This window comes from Scleropages formosus, chromosome 23, assembly GCF_900964775.1.
Source record: "Scleropages formosus chromosome 23, fSclFor1.1, whole genome shotgun sequence".
Taxonomy (NCBI): Eukaryota; Metazoa; Chordata; class Actinopteri; order Osteoglossiformes; family Osteoglossidae; genus Scleropages; species Scleropages formosus.
This window is the reverse complement of record NC_041828.1, coordinates 1149100-1165946: the sequence shown is the minus strand read 5'-3', so window position 1 is coordinate 1165946 and position 16847 is coordinate 1149100. Positions and strand designations below refer to the sequence as shown.

Sequence of the window (16847 nt, the reverse complement as noted above, 5' to 3'; positions counted from 1 at the left end):
TAAAGCACTGTGTAAATTTACCCACCACCGTTCCCTGCCTGGTTACTCCATGAACCCAACATGCTCTGGCCTGTTCTAGGTACATTTGTTCACTTACCTTCAATCATTACCTGAAACTTTTTTCCAAAGTGATCTACACCTTTACATTACTTAGAAGGGTACTAGAGTAGGAGGTGGGTTTCCATCCTGGGTCCTTCAAATGGAACACATATGGAACTTATTCAGTAACCAGTAGTGGACCAAGCATTGGGAGAACTTATTGATGGCACTGAATGGCTACATGGACATGAAACAAGGGAAGTGAAGCTGTGGATCAATCCCTGGAGAAGGAAAACAAAGTTCCTAGTAAAGTGTGTCTGGAGCTGGATAAACAGCCCTATGAGTCGTGTGGATGTTTTTGACTCTTAGGGTTAGCACCTTGCTCAAGGGTCCTACAGCAGGAGGCCAGACTCAAACGTTTACTAGTAACAGTAGAGCCCGGTGTCCACCTGGTCAGTGATCTTGTGAACTTTCCTTATTTCCTTATTCTCTGAATTCCATGAAAGAAACATCACCATGTTTCCATCCAAAGTGTACCTTGCATCACACCCTTTGCTTCCTGGATAGACTTTGGACCTCTACGATGCTGCACTTGAAAAGCAATTCTTGATAATGGATGAATGAATGAAAATATGACATGCTGGATATGACAACATTTGTCACAATGTGTTATCATTTTTATGCATAAAAACACCTTTCATTTAGGTACAGTATTTTTGTTTTTTGCTGGCATTTTTCAACCAGGAACCCCTTATTTTTTTGCACAAGAAATAGATTTCTTCACAACAGGATGATTTCACCACTCAACACCATTACGTGAAGATTGGGTGTATTAGCAGTATCCTGCGGCGATGTTGAGATGTGGCGTGAACTTGCAGGTATATTTCAAATGTGCTTCTGTTAGACGTGTCGGGAAAAGTGTCACTAATGTTTGTTTTTTTTTCCTGTCCCTCACGCACTCCTTCTATAGAGGGTGGAACTTACTCAGTGAACTTAGTGTAGGAATATTTTCATCCAGTTGCAACAACAGTACCTCTGCTTCTTGCTGATTGGTCACCAGCTGAACGTGTCCTTCAAACCTACAGCTTTTCTTCTTTTCTTTTTTCTGTGCGCTAAATGATGTCGCTAACTTTTTAATAACTTGCAGCCCTAGCCAGTAACACTTCTTCCCCCAATTCCTGGCCCAGCTGAATGTGAACCCCATTTACTTTACTGTTCAAGATCCCCCACCTTGTTTACTGCGGTACAGTCCGCTGGGGTCTGAAGACGCAGAGAGAGAGGCAGAAAGGATGGGGTCCTGGGAGCCTGTCAATCAATCCTGGGAGCCAATAGCTGTGCTGGATTTCATGGGCTGTTTTGTTTCATTGGCTCCTGGACACTGGCCACACCCCATTATTCCTGATCAGCCAATAGCTGCGCTGGATTTCGTGGGCTGTTATGTTTCATACGCTATTGATCACTGGCCACACCCCTTTATTCCTGATTAGTGATCTATTAACATAACTTGTGCAACTTGACAAGGACATTTTTATGTTTCAAAAAGCAATAAGACAATACCCAGTACAGTCTGAAGTTAGAATGGATATGAACAGCTGCATTCTCAGAAAGTGTCTAGAAGATTCCTATTTTAATTAAAAGAGACTGAAATATTCTTAAAAGATGTCCTGTGTTGGACAGTCTGAGCATCTGAACTGTTAGGCTTTTTCTTACATGAACCCTGCTGTTGCTCTAAAGCTGAAAGCAAAAATCTTGTAAAAGCTGGCTGAATATAAACACAAAAGCTTTATTTTGTGTCATTTCACATAAAAATGAGAACTGGAGTAAAAATTTTGAGCTGAAAGAAAAAAATGTAAATAGCAGAATAAACACCAAAGCTTTGTTTTTTACATTTAATGTACAAACTGTTGCCTATTACAGTTATAAAAAAGAGATTACTGCAGAAAATCAGCACATATTCCAGAACGGTTAATATTTCAATAGCATGTCAGCATTTGATACAGTCATTCTGAACAAAAAAGAAATCGACGCACCCCTTTGAAAACATGTTGTGGATTGACTGTTTGTGTTCATGTCCAGCGTATGGATAGGAATCTGTGTCTGAAGACTTTTTTTAAAGCATAACCTGCTGGAATAATTTATTCATCGCAGGAAATTTCATTTAGATGGACGTTGTGCATTTAAAACGCACTTTCTCACAAGCCGAATTGCAGAGGAAAGCGAAGGCTGTCGCAGCTGTGAATGAGAACCGAGACGTTTCACACGTTTAGCAAACATTCAGAGCTCTGCTTTTTCTGCCCGTGTGCAGGCGTCAAGCGACGTTTCGCCATCAAGAGGCGATCAGTCCCACCGCAAGAGCAGGGACACAAGCAACACGGGTACGAGCAGCACTCTGGCAGAAGTTCTGAGGGCCGAGCTGCCGTTGCCAGGCGTCGAGCTGACGGTGGTGTTGGCCGTTACCCCGGTCCACGTGCTTGAGGCCATTTGTGTTGATCCAGCTGTTGTCGCTGACATCTTCGTCGTGGCTGATGTTTCAAAATCGTTCGTTGTCGTTGATGTTGTTGTTGATGTGCCCATTGTCGCTGACATCTTCGTCGTGGCTGATGTTTCAGAATCGTTTGTTGTCGTTGATGTGCCCATTATTGAGCTCTCTGTGGTTGCTACTGTTGAGTTCTAACCAGTTGTTAAAAATTGCAAAGTTATATGCATTTGCTTGTTACAAGAATACATTGGCTGTCACCTGCATTCTGTTTCTATATCGTATTGTGCAACAGATTGAAAAACATTTTCTCACATATTTTCGTATGGGACTGGAGGATATTTCCTTTGAATTATTTCTTCTTTCCAAGCGCATGACTTGCACATAACAGACTGATATGCAAACGTCTGAAGGGAAAAGCTCAGGACAGGTGTCTGTCTATTTGAACGGAACCTGGATGCGCAGGTATGAGCTCTGTGTGCTGGAATCGCAGGTTTCCCCTTACCTGCGCGCTGGCCGAGGCCAACAGAACCACTACGAATAGTGCCGCAGTCAGCTGCTTCATGCTGTACGTAAGGAGGGGTCCAGGTGCTCCGGGTGTGAGGATACAGCGCTGCTCTCCGCTCAGCAATGAGGGTCAGGTCGGTGGAGGTTGAGTGTTCAAGTTCTGACGCTGGCTTCCACCAGTGCTGCCTTTATACTGCACATCCTTCTCCCCGCCCCACCACACACACAGCTCACCTGAGACAGGCGCAGGACAACGCCCCTCTCTTAATGAAACAACAATGAAATGCATATTTGCCATTTTGCTCTTCCTGTAAAGGGGCTGTAGAACACCAGTGCAAAACTCATTCCACCTTGTTTATTCAGGTTAGAGTCCAAGGCTAGAGGAACTATTTGCTTCTCGACAGGGTGGTTTAATGTTACAGCTGCTGGAGGCCAGAGATGAGGAATGGACAGCAGGTTTGGCAAACAAATAAGACTTGTATGAGCAGAGAGCACAGGTGCGAGTGTCACCCTGGAAGGGGAGGGTCCAAACCATAAATTTAAAAAATAATAATCCCACTGACAGAGGTAGAATACTTTCCTCAGTTTAATAATGAAAATACTAAAGATGCTGAACTGCTTTGACCAGAAAATTAACTTTATGTTCACCAGAAATATAAAGTTTAAATGCTCTGTATTTATAGGGCATCTTAGGGCATGTATCTTATAATATTTCTAATACTTTCCTTTGTCACAAGCGTCATGTCGATTGACAGTGTGGCACAGAGTGACCTGATAACCAGTGAGGATGTTCCTCGGCTTCCAGTGTCTGTCTTTACAACAGGGTTTGTGTTCCTCTTATCCTTGATTCGGCAGTTTCTCAAAATTAACATGACAAATTAGGCTGGGAAATTCAGGAGTCTTGCATACAGGCAGTAATAAGCCGCTCCTAATTGTTTCATTCCTGTTTTATTATTTGAAGTAATCTTTAATGTTATAATGTAACAATACAGTATTTTTAATCGGAGTTTGTACCATTTAAGTAGGTTGATGTTACTGCAGTCGCCATCATGCAATTACTTTTACATAAAATTACAGTCAGTTTCAATTTCTTGACCGTAATTTGCTACGTGATAAAACACAAATGAATCTTAGAAAAGTTAATGATTGTCAGAACCAACTGATTTGTCGTAAGCGTAAACTGTTGTGACATCGAGCCCCGACACTTTTGTTTGAGCCTGATGCTGTTTGGGGCTGTGCTACATCTTGTCTGTCTTTGTATATTGAAAGTTTCAAAGTGTTGGTGGGTTTATCTATGTGGAGGCTGACCGGAGAATAAGCAGACATCCAACTGAAGAACTCGTAGTCACTTAGGTCTTTTATTTATTGCATTCAGTAATGTATGAATGGTGGTAGAAGTGGGATCATTCTCATTGTTTACTATGGCAAGCAGGTTGCAATGCATGGAGGGCAGGAACAGGCACTGACAGCACAGCACAGTAGAACTGCCCCCTGTGGTTGTAAACACAGCTTTTCATACGATGTTGGTACTTGTAATGGTTCTGATGTTTAGTTCGGTTCAAGATCTGACTGAGTTCTGCCATGGGGTGAAGGTGTTATTGAAAGAGCCAGAAGATAGATGGATGGATTGATGGATGGACTCATGTTACAAAGAAGATCATGGCGCTCATACATTTTTGCATGCTGGAAGACAGTTCTCGTGATCTAAAAGCCTTTTAAAAGTAGCCTTTACAGCAGGTATGAAATACAATATCGTCATCATTGCTCATAGTTCCTCATATTTACATTTGAGTAAATATAGTATTTTTCACTAACAAATTATTGAACTGACATGCGGTTTGCTGTGGAGCTCCAAGCAGTGTTCATCGTGACAGAAGTGGTCTTGGTGATCTCATTTCTGCTGGAATCATGTTTTGGTTTATTTGCTCATAAATGAGGGGGGTGCGGTGGCGTGGTGGCGCAGTGGGTTGGACCAGGTCCTGCTCTCTAGTGGGTCTGGGGTTTGAGTCCCGCTTGGGGTGCCTTGCGATGGACTGGCGTCCTGTCCTGGGTGTGTCCCCTCTCCCTTCAGCCTTACGCCCTGTGTTGCTGGGTTAGGCTCCGTGACCCCGTCTGGGACAAGTGGTTCAGAAAGTGTGTGTGTGTGTGCTCATAAATGATATATAACACAAAGCGTCCTGATGTGGAAAAGGGTCAGGCTTTACTTTCAATTTTTAATGTTGTTTGAAAGAGCAATTTGCATGACCATTGCGTGTTGATGTGTTATGGAAATGTTTCCATACAGATTTACCATTTCCTCATGAGAGATGTTTGCCTTCACCCTACAGACACCAAGACTATGTATGTTTCAAAGTTGTAATTAATTAAATGATTATTGCCAGCAAATATCAAATGTTATACGAGTGATGATTCAAATAAAGAATAATAAGGAGTACAGAAACTCATTATTTGTGTGCATGTAATACACATTTGTTAACATTCTACTCTAGGGGCATCGTGAATAGTTTAATATTTAATACTTGTTAATATTTGTTAAACTTTTACTCTGGGAAATCAGGTAGCATAGTGGTACAGGTATTGTCCGGTGATAAAAGAGCAGACATTCAAATTCCTGCTCCATTTGTAAAATCACGGTATCACAGTATGAGCTACTTATTCTGAGCTGATATAGTTGTTAATAAAAATTTCCTTGCCAGATAAATGGGTAAATCATTGTATGTAGCTTAGTGCACAAACCCAATACTGTAAGTTTGCTTTGGAAGCATCATGTACATGAACAACTGTAAATCTAAGAACTTAACAAGCTTGGACTTAGTCCTGAAACTGGTATTTGAACTTGAAAAAAAGTGTTTTACTATGGAGAATGGTAAAGACCTGCTATGGGCCAGTCTTTCTGATAATAGTTATTAGAGGACACAATTACAGTACTTGAGTTAATAGCTGGGTTCAAGCACTAACAGAAACTGCTCAGAACTTCCAAAATAAAATTCTGTCAAATCATTTCCTCAACAAGGAAAGAGCACGAAAGAAATCTACATCAGCACATTGCTTTCTGTGAGTAGCTGAATGTCACTTAATTACGAGTCATAAAGAAACCCACACACACACACACACATTTTCAGAACCGCTTGTCCCATACGGGGTCACGGGGAACCGGAGCCTACCCGGTAACACAGGGCGCAAGGCCGGAGGGGGAGGGGACACACCCAGGACGGGATGCCAGTCCGTCGCAAGGTACCCCAAGCGGGACTCGAACCCCAGACCCACCGGACAGCAGGACTGTGGTCCAACCCACTGCGCATAAAGAAACCTTTCTATTTTAAGTTTTACAGTGAATTACTATTATTATCATAATCATCTTTATGACCCTTGTTGTTTTGCTTGTTAGTCACCCATTTTATGGCAGATTCTTAGTTTTTCCGCTGATGCAATGATGGCACCACATGACAGGGTCCTCATCACAGAGTCATCACCAAACTGAATGGTCCCACAGAAAAAGGCAAAGACACTATATAAAGAATCCACCGGAATGGCCAGTTTCACAAGCAAAAGTTGGCAGAAAGAGAAGCACAAGTTTCTCATCGTGACACAGTGTCATTCTGTGGCTCTAAGTCTCAAATGATCTTTATGCCACACCCTTTACCATGATCTTACACCAGCCTTCCGTAGCATCCCTCTGCAGCAATTTCAAGTGCTGACCTGGATTATATGGAGAACGACAGGTGTTGCAATGCCAAAGCATATGGCCTGAGGACTGGTGGAGGTTGGATGGATGGATGGATGGATGGGACATCATGGTCCTCATTCATGTTTATATGTTCGTATGGAGTTCTGGTGTCCAGAGAGCCATTGAAAAGTGGCCTTCTCTGCAGCTGAATGTACTATATGAAATTGTTGTTAAACTGTTATTCATTGCACATATTTCTTCAATTTTCATACTCTTTCACTGAAACTGTTGCACTGACATTGATATTAAATTAATTAACTAAGTCCACCCCATATTTTTACTCTTGTTGATTTTGCTACAGGCAAGTTAAGCACTGACCTGACACACACACATTTTCAGAACCGCTTGTCCCATACGGAGTCGCGGGTAACCGGAGCCTACCCGGTAACACAGGGCGTAAGGCCGGAGGGGGAGGGGACACACCCAGGACGGGACGCCAGTCCGTCGCAAGACACCCCAAGCGGGACTCGAACCCCAGACCCACTGGGGAGCAGGACTGTGGTCCAACCCACTGCGCCACTGTGCCACCGCCCCCCCCCCCACTGAACTGACATATATTTTGAATTTGTTTTAGTTTATGTATGATATTTCATTTAGTTCCCATCTCTGTCCTCTACAAGTTTGACCTTTATGTAATTCAGCTCATGTGAAAGAACCGGAAGAGCCTGAAAGGAAGGAGGAAGAACCTTTTTGCACGGAACAGTAGCCAAAGTTCCCAGTACATATCTGCTCACATGAGAGCGATAAGCTCCCCAACGGGCGGGGTACACAAAACCCAGCTGCACATCATTCCCATCGTGTCTATCCCGCGGCACCAAGTGTGCTTTCGCTGTTCTCCTCCTTCGGTCGTTCATTGTTTGGCTTTCCACCCCTCTGGTAGTTCCTGCCCAAGGCAGCCAGGCAGGGGAGATTTTCCAAACGCTGCGCTTGGCCATTTGAATGTGTTTCCACTGTTTGTGTTTGTCAGGGGACTGAAGGGTTTCTACTTCCTCTTTCTCAACAGCTCGTGAAGGCAAAGACAGCAAGAAAAAAGATAATCCATTAAAAATGTGTTGGGTAAGTACAAACAAATGGATGCTCATGTTGCCCCGGTCTGATGGTCTCGTGTTTGCAGGGCTGGTCAGTCCCTGTGCTCATATATCCTGCAAGGCTCTCGGAAAACCTTTGAGTTTTTGGATATGAAAACACTGATGTTTTGCATCTGGCGACAAATACACACAGCATCCCTCCTTAGGGCCATCTGCATGACTTCAGGTGACCTTTCTGGCCCCTCGTGTTACACAGGTCAGCCTTGTAGTCGAGTCTCGGCAGCATGACGTTGAGTTCCACGTGTAACCGGGCGGCACGTTTTCTCTCCGCCACCCTGTTCTGGATTTGCACATTTGCATCCAGTATGTGCACCATGGCCCAGTTTGTGAATTCCTATCTCTGTGTTCCCCCTGCACTCTCACGATTTCCATGACTTCATGCTCAGTCTAACCAACTTCGGGTTTGTTCAGATGAGTCTCTAATGTTCATAAACTCCACTTTGTGACAGAGTGACATCCAGCCTGGGTGCCACACAAACCCACCGCTTCCCAGAACTGAGCCCATATCCCTCCTGAATGTGGACGACTGATGAAGCATCGCCTGAGGATGTGTTTTACTGCGTCGCTTCACATCTGAAGTTGTCCTCTCAACCAGGTGTTCATGACCCAACTTTGACTCTGTTGAATCCGTGTGTTTGCGCAACTCACCGCACTAATGGCACTTGGGCTTCGGATGTATGACGCACAAAGTCACATGGGGTCAATAAATAACACCAAATTCCCAATCAACTTCCTTGCCAGAGCGAGCCGATTTCAGACGTGTGTGTAATTATCATTGGGTTCACAAGGCAGAGAGGGACATGTTGAGTTTCATTTCTTGCCAGTAAACTTCTGTTCACGCTCAGCAAAGTGCAAAGGTGGTACACAGTAAAAATCAGGAATGTTCTGGCAGCGACGCCGATGAGGAAACGCAATGAGGAAATAGATGTGACCACTGTACTGTTCTGAAAGCACTCTGCGTTTTGCACGTTGGGATGAAGCAAACATTAGGGATTAGGAACTACAGTCTTCCCCAACTCCTGAAGCTGAGTTGCTCCTGACAAATTCCTTGTGAGGTGAATTTGTATAAAACAAGGACATGATTACCATTACTTTCAACAGTAACATTTTTATGCATTCCTGAACCCTGAGAATGATTCCCATCTCAGCTAAAATATCACAAAATCCCGTTAAATTGGACACAGTTAATCCAGTAATTTGTCAGTTCATCAGTTATCATAACAAGGCAGTTTCCCTTCATTAATTAAACTGAAATACTGCATGGCATTTTATTATTATTGTTATTAATATTGTAAGTCTGTGATTCAACATTTGTTTGATCCCTCTTTGTCTGAGTGGAGTTCTCCCCCATGTTTGCATGGGTTTTTCCAGGTGCTCAGGTTTCCTCCCACAGTCCAAAGACATGTACTGATCAGATGACTCTAAACTGCCCATAGCGCGTGTGTGTGTGTGTGTGTGTGTGTGTGTGTGTGTGTGTGTGTGTGTGTGTGTGTGTGTGTTACAAAGCTCTAGATAGAGATATCAGATAAACAGTAGCTAAGAGTCACTGTGCATCACTTTGGAGAAAAGTGCCTGTTAAAGCAATAAATTTAAATGTGTGTATGTATGTAAATGCATCACTTAGCACTGGTTTCAAGCTGTGTAAAAAATATTTATTTGGGAGGCATGGTAGCACTGCGAGTAGCGCTGCTGTCTCATAGCATCTGGGTGGTGCGAGAGGATGTGGGTTTGATCCGTGCTCAGTCTGGGTGGAGTTTGCAAGTGCTCCCCATGTCTGTGTGGGTTTCTTCTGGGTGCTCTGGTTTCCTCCCACAGTCCAGAGACATGCTGTTCAGGTTCCCCCATAGTGTGTGAGTGTCACAGAGAGAGTGTGTTCCACTGGTGTATGGATGAGTGACCCATTGTAAGTAGTGTATCTAGCAGTGTAAGTCACCAAGGTGAATAAGGTGTATAGGCTGATAACACCACATAGATTTAATTGGAAGTTGCTTTGGGAAAAAAGCATCTGCTAAATAAATAAATGTAAAACAACATAGTGTAACAGTCTGGCTCTGCGTGGCAAGGAAAACCGCCAAGCAGTTAAATGCAAAGTAGTCAAAATTTCTGTGGCTTCAACCATGTCCATACGATAAGGCTGAACAACAACAGAGCCACACACTCAGAGGTTCCCTTTCACAATGTCCACAGGAGGAAATTATAAGTCTGCTTTTACTTTCTATGCATCCTTTACATTCACAACCATATTTATTAATTTAGCACACTCTTTTCTCCAAAGTGACTGACAGTGTTAAACTACTTACAGTAATTTACCCATTTATGCATCAGGGTAATCCTTACTGTGTCAGTTAAGGGTATGTACCTTAGAGGTACTCTAGTAGGAAATGGGATTCAAGCCTGTGACCTCCAAGTCCCGATGCAATAACTGAGGGGATCCTGCATGACTGAGAAGTGCTAAATTTTCCAGAATTGTAAAAAAAGTAATTAGGAATCAAGTAGCTTAAAACTGAAGTCTAGGGCAGCATGGTGGCATAGGAGGTAACACTGGTGCCTTAAAATATCCAGGCTGTAAGGTCAGACATGGGTTTCACTCCCACTCAGTTTGCATGGAGGATGCATATTCTCCCCATGTTTCTATGGGTTTCCTCTGGGTGCTCTGGTTTCCTCACACAGTTCAAAGACATATTTCAGGCGAATTGCTGTCTCTAAATTACCTGTAGTGTGTAACTGCGTGTGAGCAAATGAGTGTGTGCTACACGGCTCTGGTGTACATACTGTATATGCGGGTGAATGAGTGTTAGGAGTTGAGCGCACTGTATTGTGATCTGGTGGGCTGTCCAACCCAGAGCAGGAGGTGAATATTAAAAAAGGGCTCAAAGTGAGAGTGAGCCAATTTCAGACATGGCCAGCTGCACCCACTCAAGGGGAATAAGGAAGGAATAAAAAAGCAGCTGGCCTGAGGCCTGAGGAGAGCAGTGTTTAGCAAAGGAGCTTGGCGTGGGGTGGTTTGGTTCTTTCTCATGAGGGTTTAAATATATTCATATTTTTCAGTATTCATCAAACATCCATTTTATTATGCTGTATGTGCATTAAAAGTGTGCCACGGTTTAGAAATCATTGCCAGATAAGCCAACAGTAAAATACTTTGCAGGTCAATATTGGCAATGTGTAATCACTGGTAAGCTAATAAAGAAAGTCAACAAATTGTGCTCCTGTTTTTCACAAATCATTCCTGATATGTTATCTCATTCTGTGTTTTCAAAAAAATAAAAATGTTAGGATCATATTGTGTACACCGATGTTTTATTGGATTACCGTGGTCTTGAGGATCCTAACCTGTGTTTATGGAGGATGCAGGAGGTCTGTGCTGGGGAAGGGAAAAGCGTTCAGGCATACAAGAAGATTTTCTCTTGATGCATTGTGATAAAATATATTTTATTGCATTATTTATTGTAACAATACTCAGATAATTTGGTCTCGGAAGTCAGTGCTAGCATAAGATTTGTTTTGCACAATGTGCACAATTTGGGTGCAATACATGTACTTGTGGCAAAAATTTTAAGACTTTTCTAATTTGAATTAAAAAATGTACATTCATATTATCTCTCCTACATGGCAGAATGGTTATCCTGCTGCCGTTATCATTTATCAAGCCATAAGTGAATATTTCTTGTAAAATTTAAACATGGTAATAGACTGTGGGAGAATTGTCAGGAAGTGTCAATGAGCAGATATGAAGAGGTTGGGTTCTACAACCTGTGAACAGGTAAAAATACACACATACTCACACAGAGAGAGAGAAAGAGAGTCTGAAAGCACACACACACATTTTCGGAACCGCTAGTCTCATACGGGGTCGCGGGGAACCGGAGCCTACCCGGTAACACAGAGCATATGGGCGGAGGGGGAGGGGACACACCCAGGACAGGACGCCAGTCCGTCGCAAGGCACCCCAAGCGGGACTCGAACCCCAGACCCACCGGAGAGCAGGACCCGGTCCAACCCACTGCACCACCGCACTCCCCTGAGTCTGAAAACGCTTGTGGCAAACCGAGGCCTAACCCGGCAACACGGGGCACAAGGCCGGAGGGGGAGAGAACACCCCGGACGGGACGCCAGTCTGCCGCAAGGCACCCCAAGCAGGACTCGAACCCCAGACCCACCACAGAGCGGACCTAGGTAAAAATATTTTTCCACAAATTAAATGCATAACAGAGCGTAAGGAAAATACAAATGTAAATAATTCCAGGGCACAACGGAGACTTCTTTCAATGAAACTAAGTCACCCGATGCAGATAAACGCTGTTTTCACACTGCTTTGCATATCTTTAATCAAACGGTCCCGACAGTTTCTGTGGTCTGTTGGGTTCGTCATGCCATTTAAGATTAAAAAGGGCCATGAAAGTGTACTCAGGGAATGGCTTTGAAATGTTTGTCGACCGACATTCCTTCACGTGCGAGGAGCAGTAGTTGCGAACAGCGTTATTGACCCATCTTCAGAATGCGGATGACATCCTTCCGGACAAACCTCCAACGTGGAAGGATGGTAAGAGGTTTTCCTGCCTTAATAAGGTGACACGTATCAGGTGAATTGAGAACGCAAATAGATTTCACAGTAAGTGACTTTGTGTGGAGCACAAGTACCACCAACAGTTAATGTCAATGTCAGCCCTGCACCTCTAGAGCCCACCTGCTACTCACTCCCATGTTCTACAGCACCTTCAGGCAGAATTGCAGCGTCTACTTATTATCCGCAGATTTCAAACTAACTGGAAGTGAGAAATGTTTGCAAAATGGCACTGTTTGAGCTTTGGTTGTTCCCCGCATCTTGTGCTTGTGTCTTTTTTTATTTTTCTTTTTTTGGGGCGAGTGTTCTTTTTTGGTTTTTTTTGTAGACTCTGCTTTTTTTGTGTGTGTCCCCCGTTATTGTATTTTATAAATGTTTGAATAAATATTTATAAATGTTTATCAATGTCTTTGTAACGTTTGTTGACGAACAATTCTTGAATTTTTAAAAAAAACCCTCCTCATTTGATTTAGCGACCGGAAGCTATGAAATGTGCTTCCGGGTCATGTCGTAGACAGGAAGTTATGTCGTCCGCTGTATTGTGATTTAGTTGAAAACGGTGGTTTGGAGTTCTGCTGAAGCGAAGCCCGCTGCTATTTGGTGCATTTTTTGGGAGATAAATTTACTGGTTTCTACTTAAATTTAACTGTAAGCGAACGCAGAAAACACGGAATATTGGCGTAACGTTCGGTAAGTGTTGTGAGGGAGCAGCGCGGAGCTCCGGTCGGGTCGGTCGCAGAGCGCCTCAGCCGCCGGCTGCAGTGCAGGTGGAGACGGGGAGCCCGGCGGCGGAGCCCGAAGCCCGGATGTCCCTGTAATCTTGGACATAGTTTCACTTTGATGGATAAATGCACTTCATTATTTACATTAGGCCGGAGAGAGGTTCTAGTTTTGGACCCACAATTTCCAGGTTCGAAATCCCTGTGTCCTGCTGAGGTACCTGCCCTAAGAGTAAGACTTGGTTGGTAAAACTTTACCATGAGAGTAGGTACCTCAGGAGTACTAGAGTAAAAAATACTGAAAAAATAGCCTGCTGTATGAATGGTAAATCAGTGCGTGAGTACCATAACAGTGTAAATCACTTTGGAGAAAAATGTTGATGTAAATGTAATCCCCCTTGGCAAGCCCCCTTTTTATTAGGATGTCTGCTACCAGCCCACTAATCCCCTGCGTCTGTCCCACAGGTCCTGATGTCGGCCTCCTTGCCCCCAAAAGGGCCTGGTCTGCCCAACCTGCCCCCTCAGCAGCAGCAACAGGTCCACGCCACCCCCATGCCAGGCCCCGGGCAGCCAGCCATGCCTCTCCGCGAGATCTCGCCCGTCTTCCTGTGTCGCATCGGCCAGGAGACGGTGCAGGACATCATCACACGCACCATGGAGATCTTCCAGATCACTCGCGCCACGCAGGTTCCTGCCCCCCACATACATATACCGCCCCTCTCACCGTGGTTTACCCTGTGCTCCTTCTCACTCATCAGCGCCCTGCAGTTTACAGGCAGCATACTGGTTGGAACAGCCACCTTGCACTCAAAGGACTTGGTTTAACTGATTGGAGAATAGTGTCAACAGTTGCACTTTCACCTGCGGTTCCTCATGGATGTGACTTCTCTTGCTCTGTATCACTTCTTGCGTGATAGATGTGATTTAGAAGTTGACATGGAGTCTGAGGAGCTGGTTTTTTTTTACTAGTAGTAAAAATGTACTGTTTTGACTAGTGTCTCAGTGATATGTCAGTTTAATGTAAAAGCCAGAAGTACTAATTAAAGTGTCATTTTCTGTTTACCATGCTAAGATGAATTGAATCGTCCCCATTTGAGGTGGTTTGAACCTGTCTTCTGTGTGAGCACTTCACAATTGTTCTCTTACCCATGCAACTGCTCAAGAAAAACCTCCACGATAGTGTCAAGGTCATCATTTTCCCCAGTCCGTCCTGTCATATTTTGCCTTGATCCCTCAAATGATGTATGATGAGATGTATAACACTTTGGAGAAAAGCATCAGCTAAATGAATAAGTGTAAATGGGTATGTACTCCAGTCATGAGGCATCGTCTCTGGTTGCCATGATTTTTCCATCAGTCTCAGTTTTGACCTTCCTTTGCTCCCTTTCCCCTTTTTAGCTGCCAAATGGGGTGACTCAGAGCCAGGCAGCATATCAGGACCGCTTTGGGAAGCTGCAGGAACACCTGCGTCAGCTGACCCTTCTGTTCCGCAAGCTCCGCCTCCTCTATGAGCGCTGTGTGGAGATGACCTCTGATCTGCATGAAGGACCAGCAGAGGTGAAAGGCCTTTCTTTATTCATCTTCATACTTTTGGCCAAAGTTTTACTTTTGGTTGTTTTCTCCTGGTTCTCATCCATCCTTGACCGTCTCGGTAAGAATACTGTGCCACTGGTACAGCCTGACTCATACTTCTTGGCCAGCATGGCGAAACACACGCATGGCTCAGCTTGGTCTCCTTTTTAGAGGAGGACACTTTTTTCTTCCATCTGAGCCCTTTCCTTAAGTGCTTTACTGGACTCTTTCTGAGCTTGCTAAATCTTTGACTGGACAGCTGGCAGAATGTCCCAAGCTGCAACATTTTGATTCATCCACAAGTGTGACTGAGAGGTGTGTTTCTCCGTAGCTGGTGCCCTACCTGGGAGAGGAGGTGACGCCAGTCCGTGTGGAGCCCTGCAGCCCAGCAGTGATTCAGGAGAGGCAGGAGGTGCTGGAGGTAAGTGTAGGAATGGTCTCTTACGTGAGTGAGTGTGTCTCCACTTAGTATACGTAACACTGAACAGCCTCACACCCGTACAACTGAAGGCTGGTATAGTGACAGCAGCTGAAAGCAACACTCAGATGAGCACCGTTATTGTGAGAGCAGGAGGATCGGCCAGCTTCACTCCCACAGTGCCTTGTATGGAACAATAATCATATATCATTCCAGTCAATACCAGGGAGCAACAAACTACACTATGTCAAACAGCAGATAGTGTAACAGTTAGAGCTGTTGCCTTGCAGTGTAAAAGTTTCTTGATCTCTACCCCCCAAAGACTGAAAATGAACATCAATAAACTGTCAACTGAAAGACAGGAGTGGGATGCCTCCTCCAAATGTGAGATCTTATGTAGTGTGGTGCTCTACCCCAGAAGTTCTCTCAGTAAGAAGGTTGATGACTTGTGTTTAAAATTCTTAAACTAGAAAAACTTGACACTTGATTTCCTTGACAATGCCACGGATATACTCCAGAACATTCGGGCACCTCTCTGGAAATTAGAAAGTGCTGTATGATCACACCTGTGATATACTGTAACTTGTTGACCTTGATACCTAGCTCTGTGTATGTGGATATATTTGTATTCCCAGATGTGTACACTCTACCTCTATGTTGGCGTTAGCTATGTAATTTTCAAACACAGGATAACACACACACAGGCTGAAGCCGCTTGTCCCCTGCTATAGATGATACAATTAATCATATTTCGAATAATATGAGAAAAATTGAACTGTCACTTGAAATGTTAAAAGAATAGGGCTTCACCAAAGTATGATACCTTGTCTGTGTTGTTTTTACACATTTATGCTCAGTATACTGCCAGCTGGCAAAATTATTAGCTTTTAATGAAAGTGATGTGTAAGCATGCAATTAAATGTTCTGTACATGGTTGTGGCCAGTCTCATATGTGTGTTGTTTGATCGCTGCAGAAAGTAAGGCAGAAGAATCAGGAGATGAAGGTTCTGATGGATCAGATGAGGAACCTGCTGTGGGACGTCAATGCTATGTTGACCCTGAGGAAGTGATCTCCTGTCACCACACCACCTCCCCCTTTGTAATCTAGTGGCTTCCCTCAATCCAGTCCTTCAAAGCTGAATCCTCAGGAATCCTGACTCACTGTTTCCTCTCTCGGTGCTCTCAGCACAGGCTGTTTTTTTAATATATAGTTTTATGAGCTGTTTTGTGTTATTTATAAGCTTGGTTCTTCTTGGTCTGATGCATGAGGTGGACCAAAAAGCACATTTCTCACCACATCATGTCGAGTTTGTTGCAGAGCTGGGATCAGTCCATTTTTAATGTGTTCAATAGTGTGAAGAGAAAAGGACTGAATCCATTCACACACTACACTCTGGGAAAAATTACTTTTTATATACTTTTTGGCACAGTTTTTTTTAATGGTTACCTAGGCTGAATGTTGCCTGTTGTCAAATGTTGGCAGCTATTGTCTCAGGAGTAACAACTGGAGACCCCTGGAGTTGATTGATACATGTCTTTGGTGTGGTGGGTAACATCACACTGGGTGAGGGGTCCCGGTTTGCCCTCAGCTGAGAACAATCCAAAGAGGACTTAGTGCATACCTGTAGGATGTGTGTTTTTTCTACTGCAATAAAATGTAAAAGAAGCCATGAGTTATGCTCTCTCTCCTTTGTAACCTCCTCACTGTTGTTCGAGGGCCTGATCCGACACAGAGAG

The 16847-nt window shown here is 43.9% G+C and overlaps 1 protein-coding gene across 1 annotated transcript; it reads left to right on the top strand.

Annotated features, from left to right (window-relative positions):
• Positions 1-12916: 12916 nt before the first annotated feature.
• Positions 12917-16776, top strand: LOC108931841 (mediator of RNA polymerase II transcription subunit 30). Its single transcript, XM_018747877.1, has 5 exons — positions 12917-13091; positions 13586-13807; positions 14519-14677; positions 15024-15113; positions 16085-16776. The coding sequence occupies exons 2-5, from the start codon at positions 13592-13594 to the stop codon at positions 16178-16180; spliced, it is 561 nt and encodes a 186-aa protein (XP_018603393.1). The 5' UTR covers positions 12917-13091; positions 13586-13591; the 3' UTR covers positions 16181-16776.
• Positions 16777-16847: the final 71 nt, after the last annotated feature.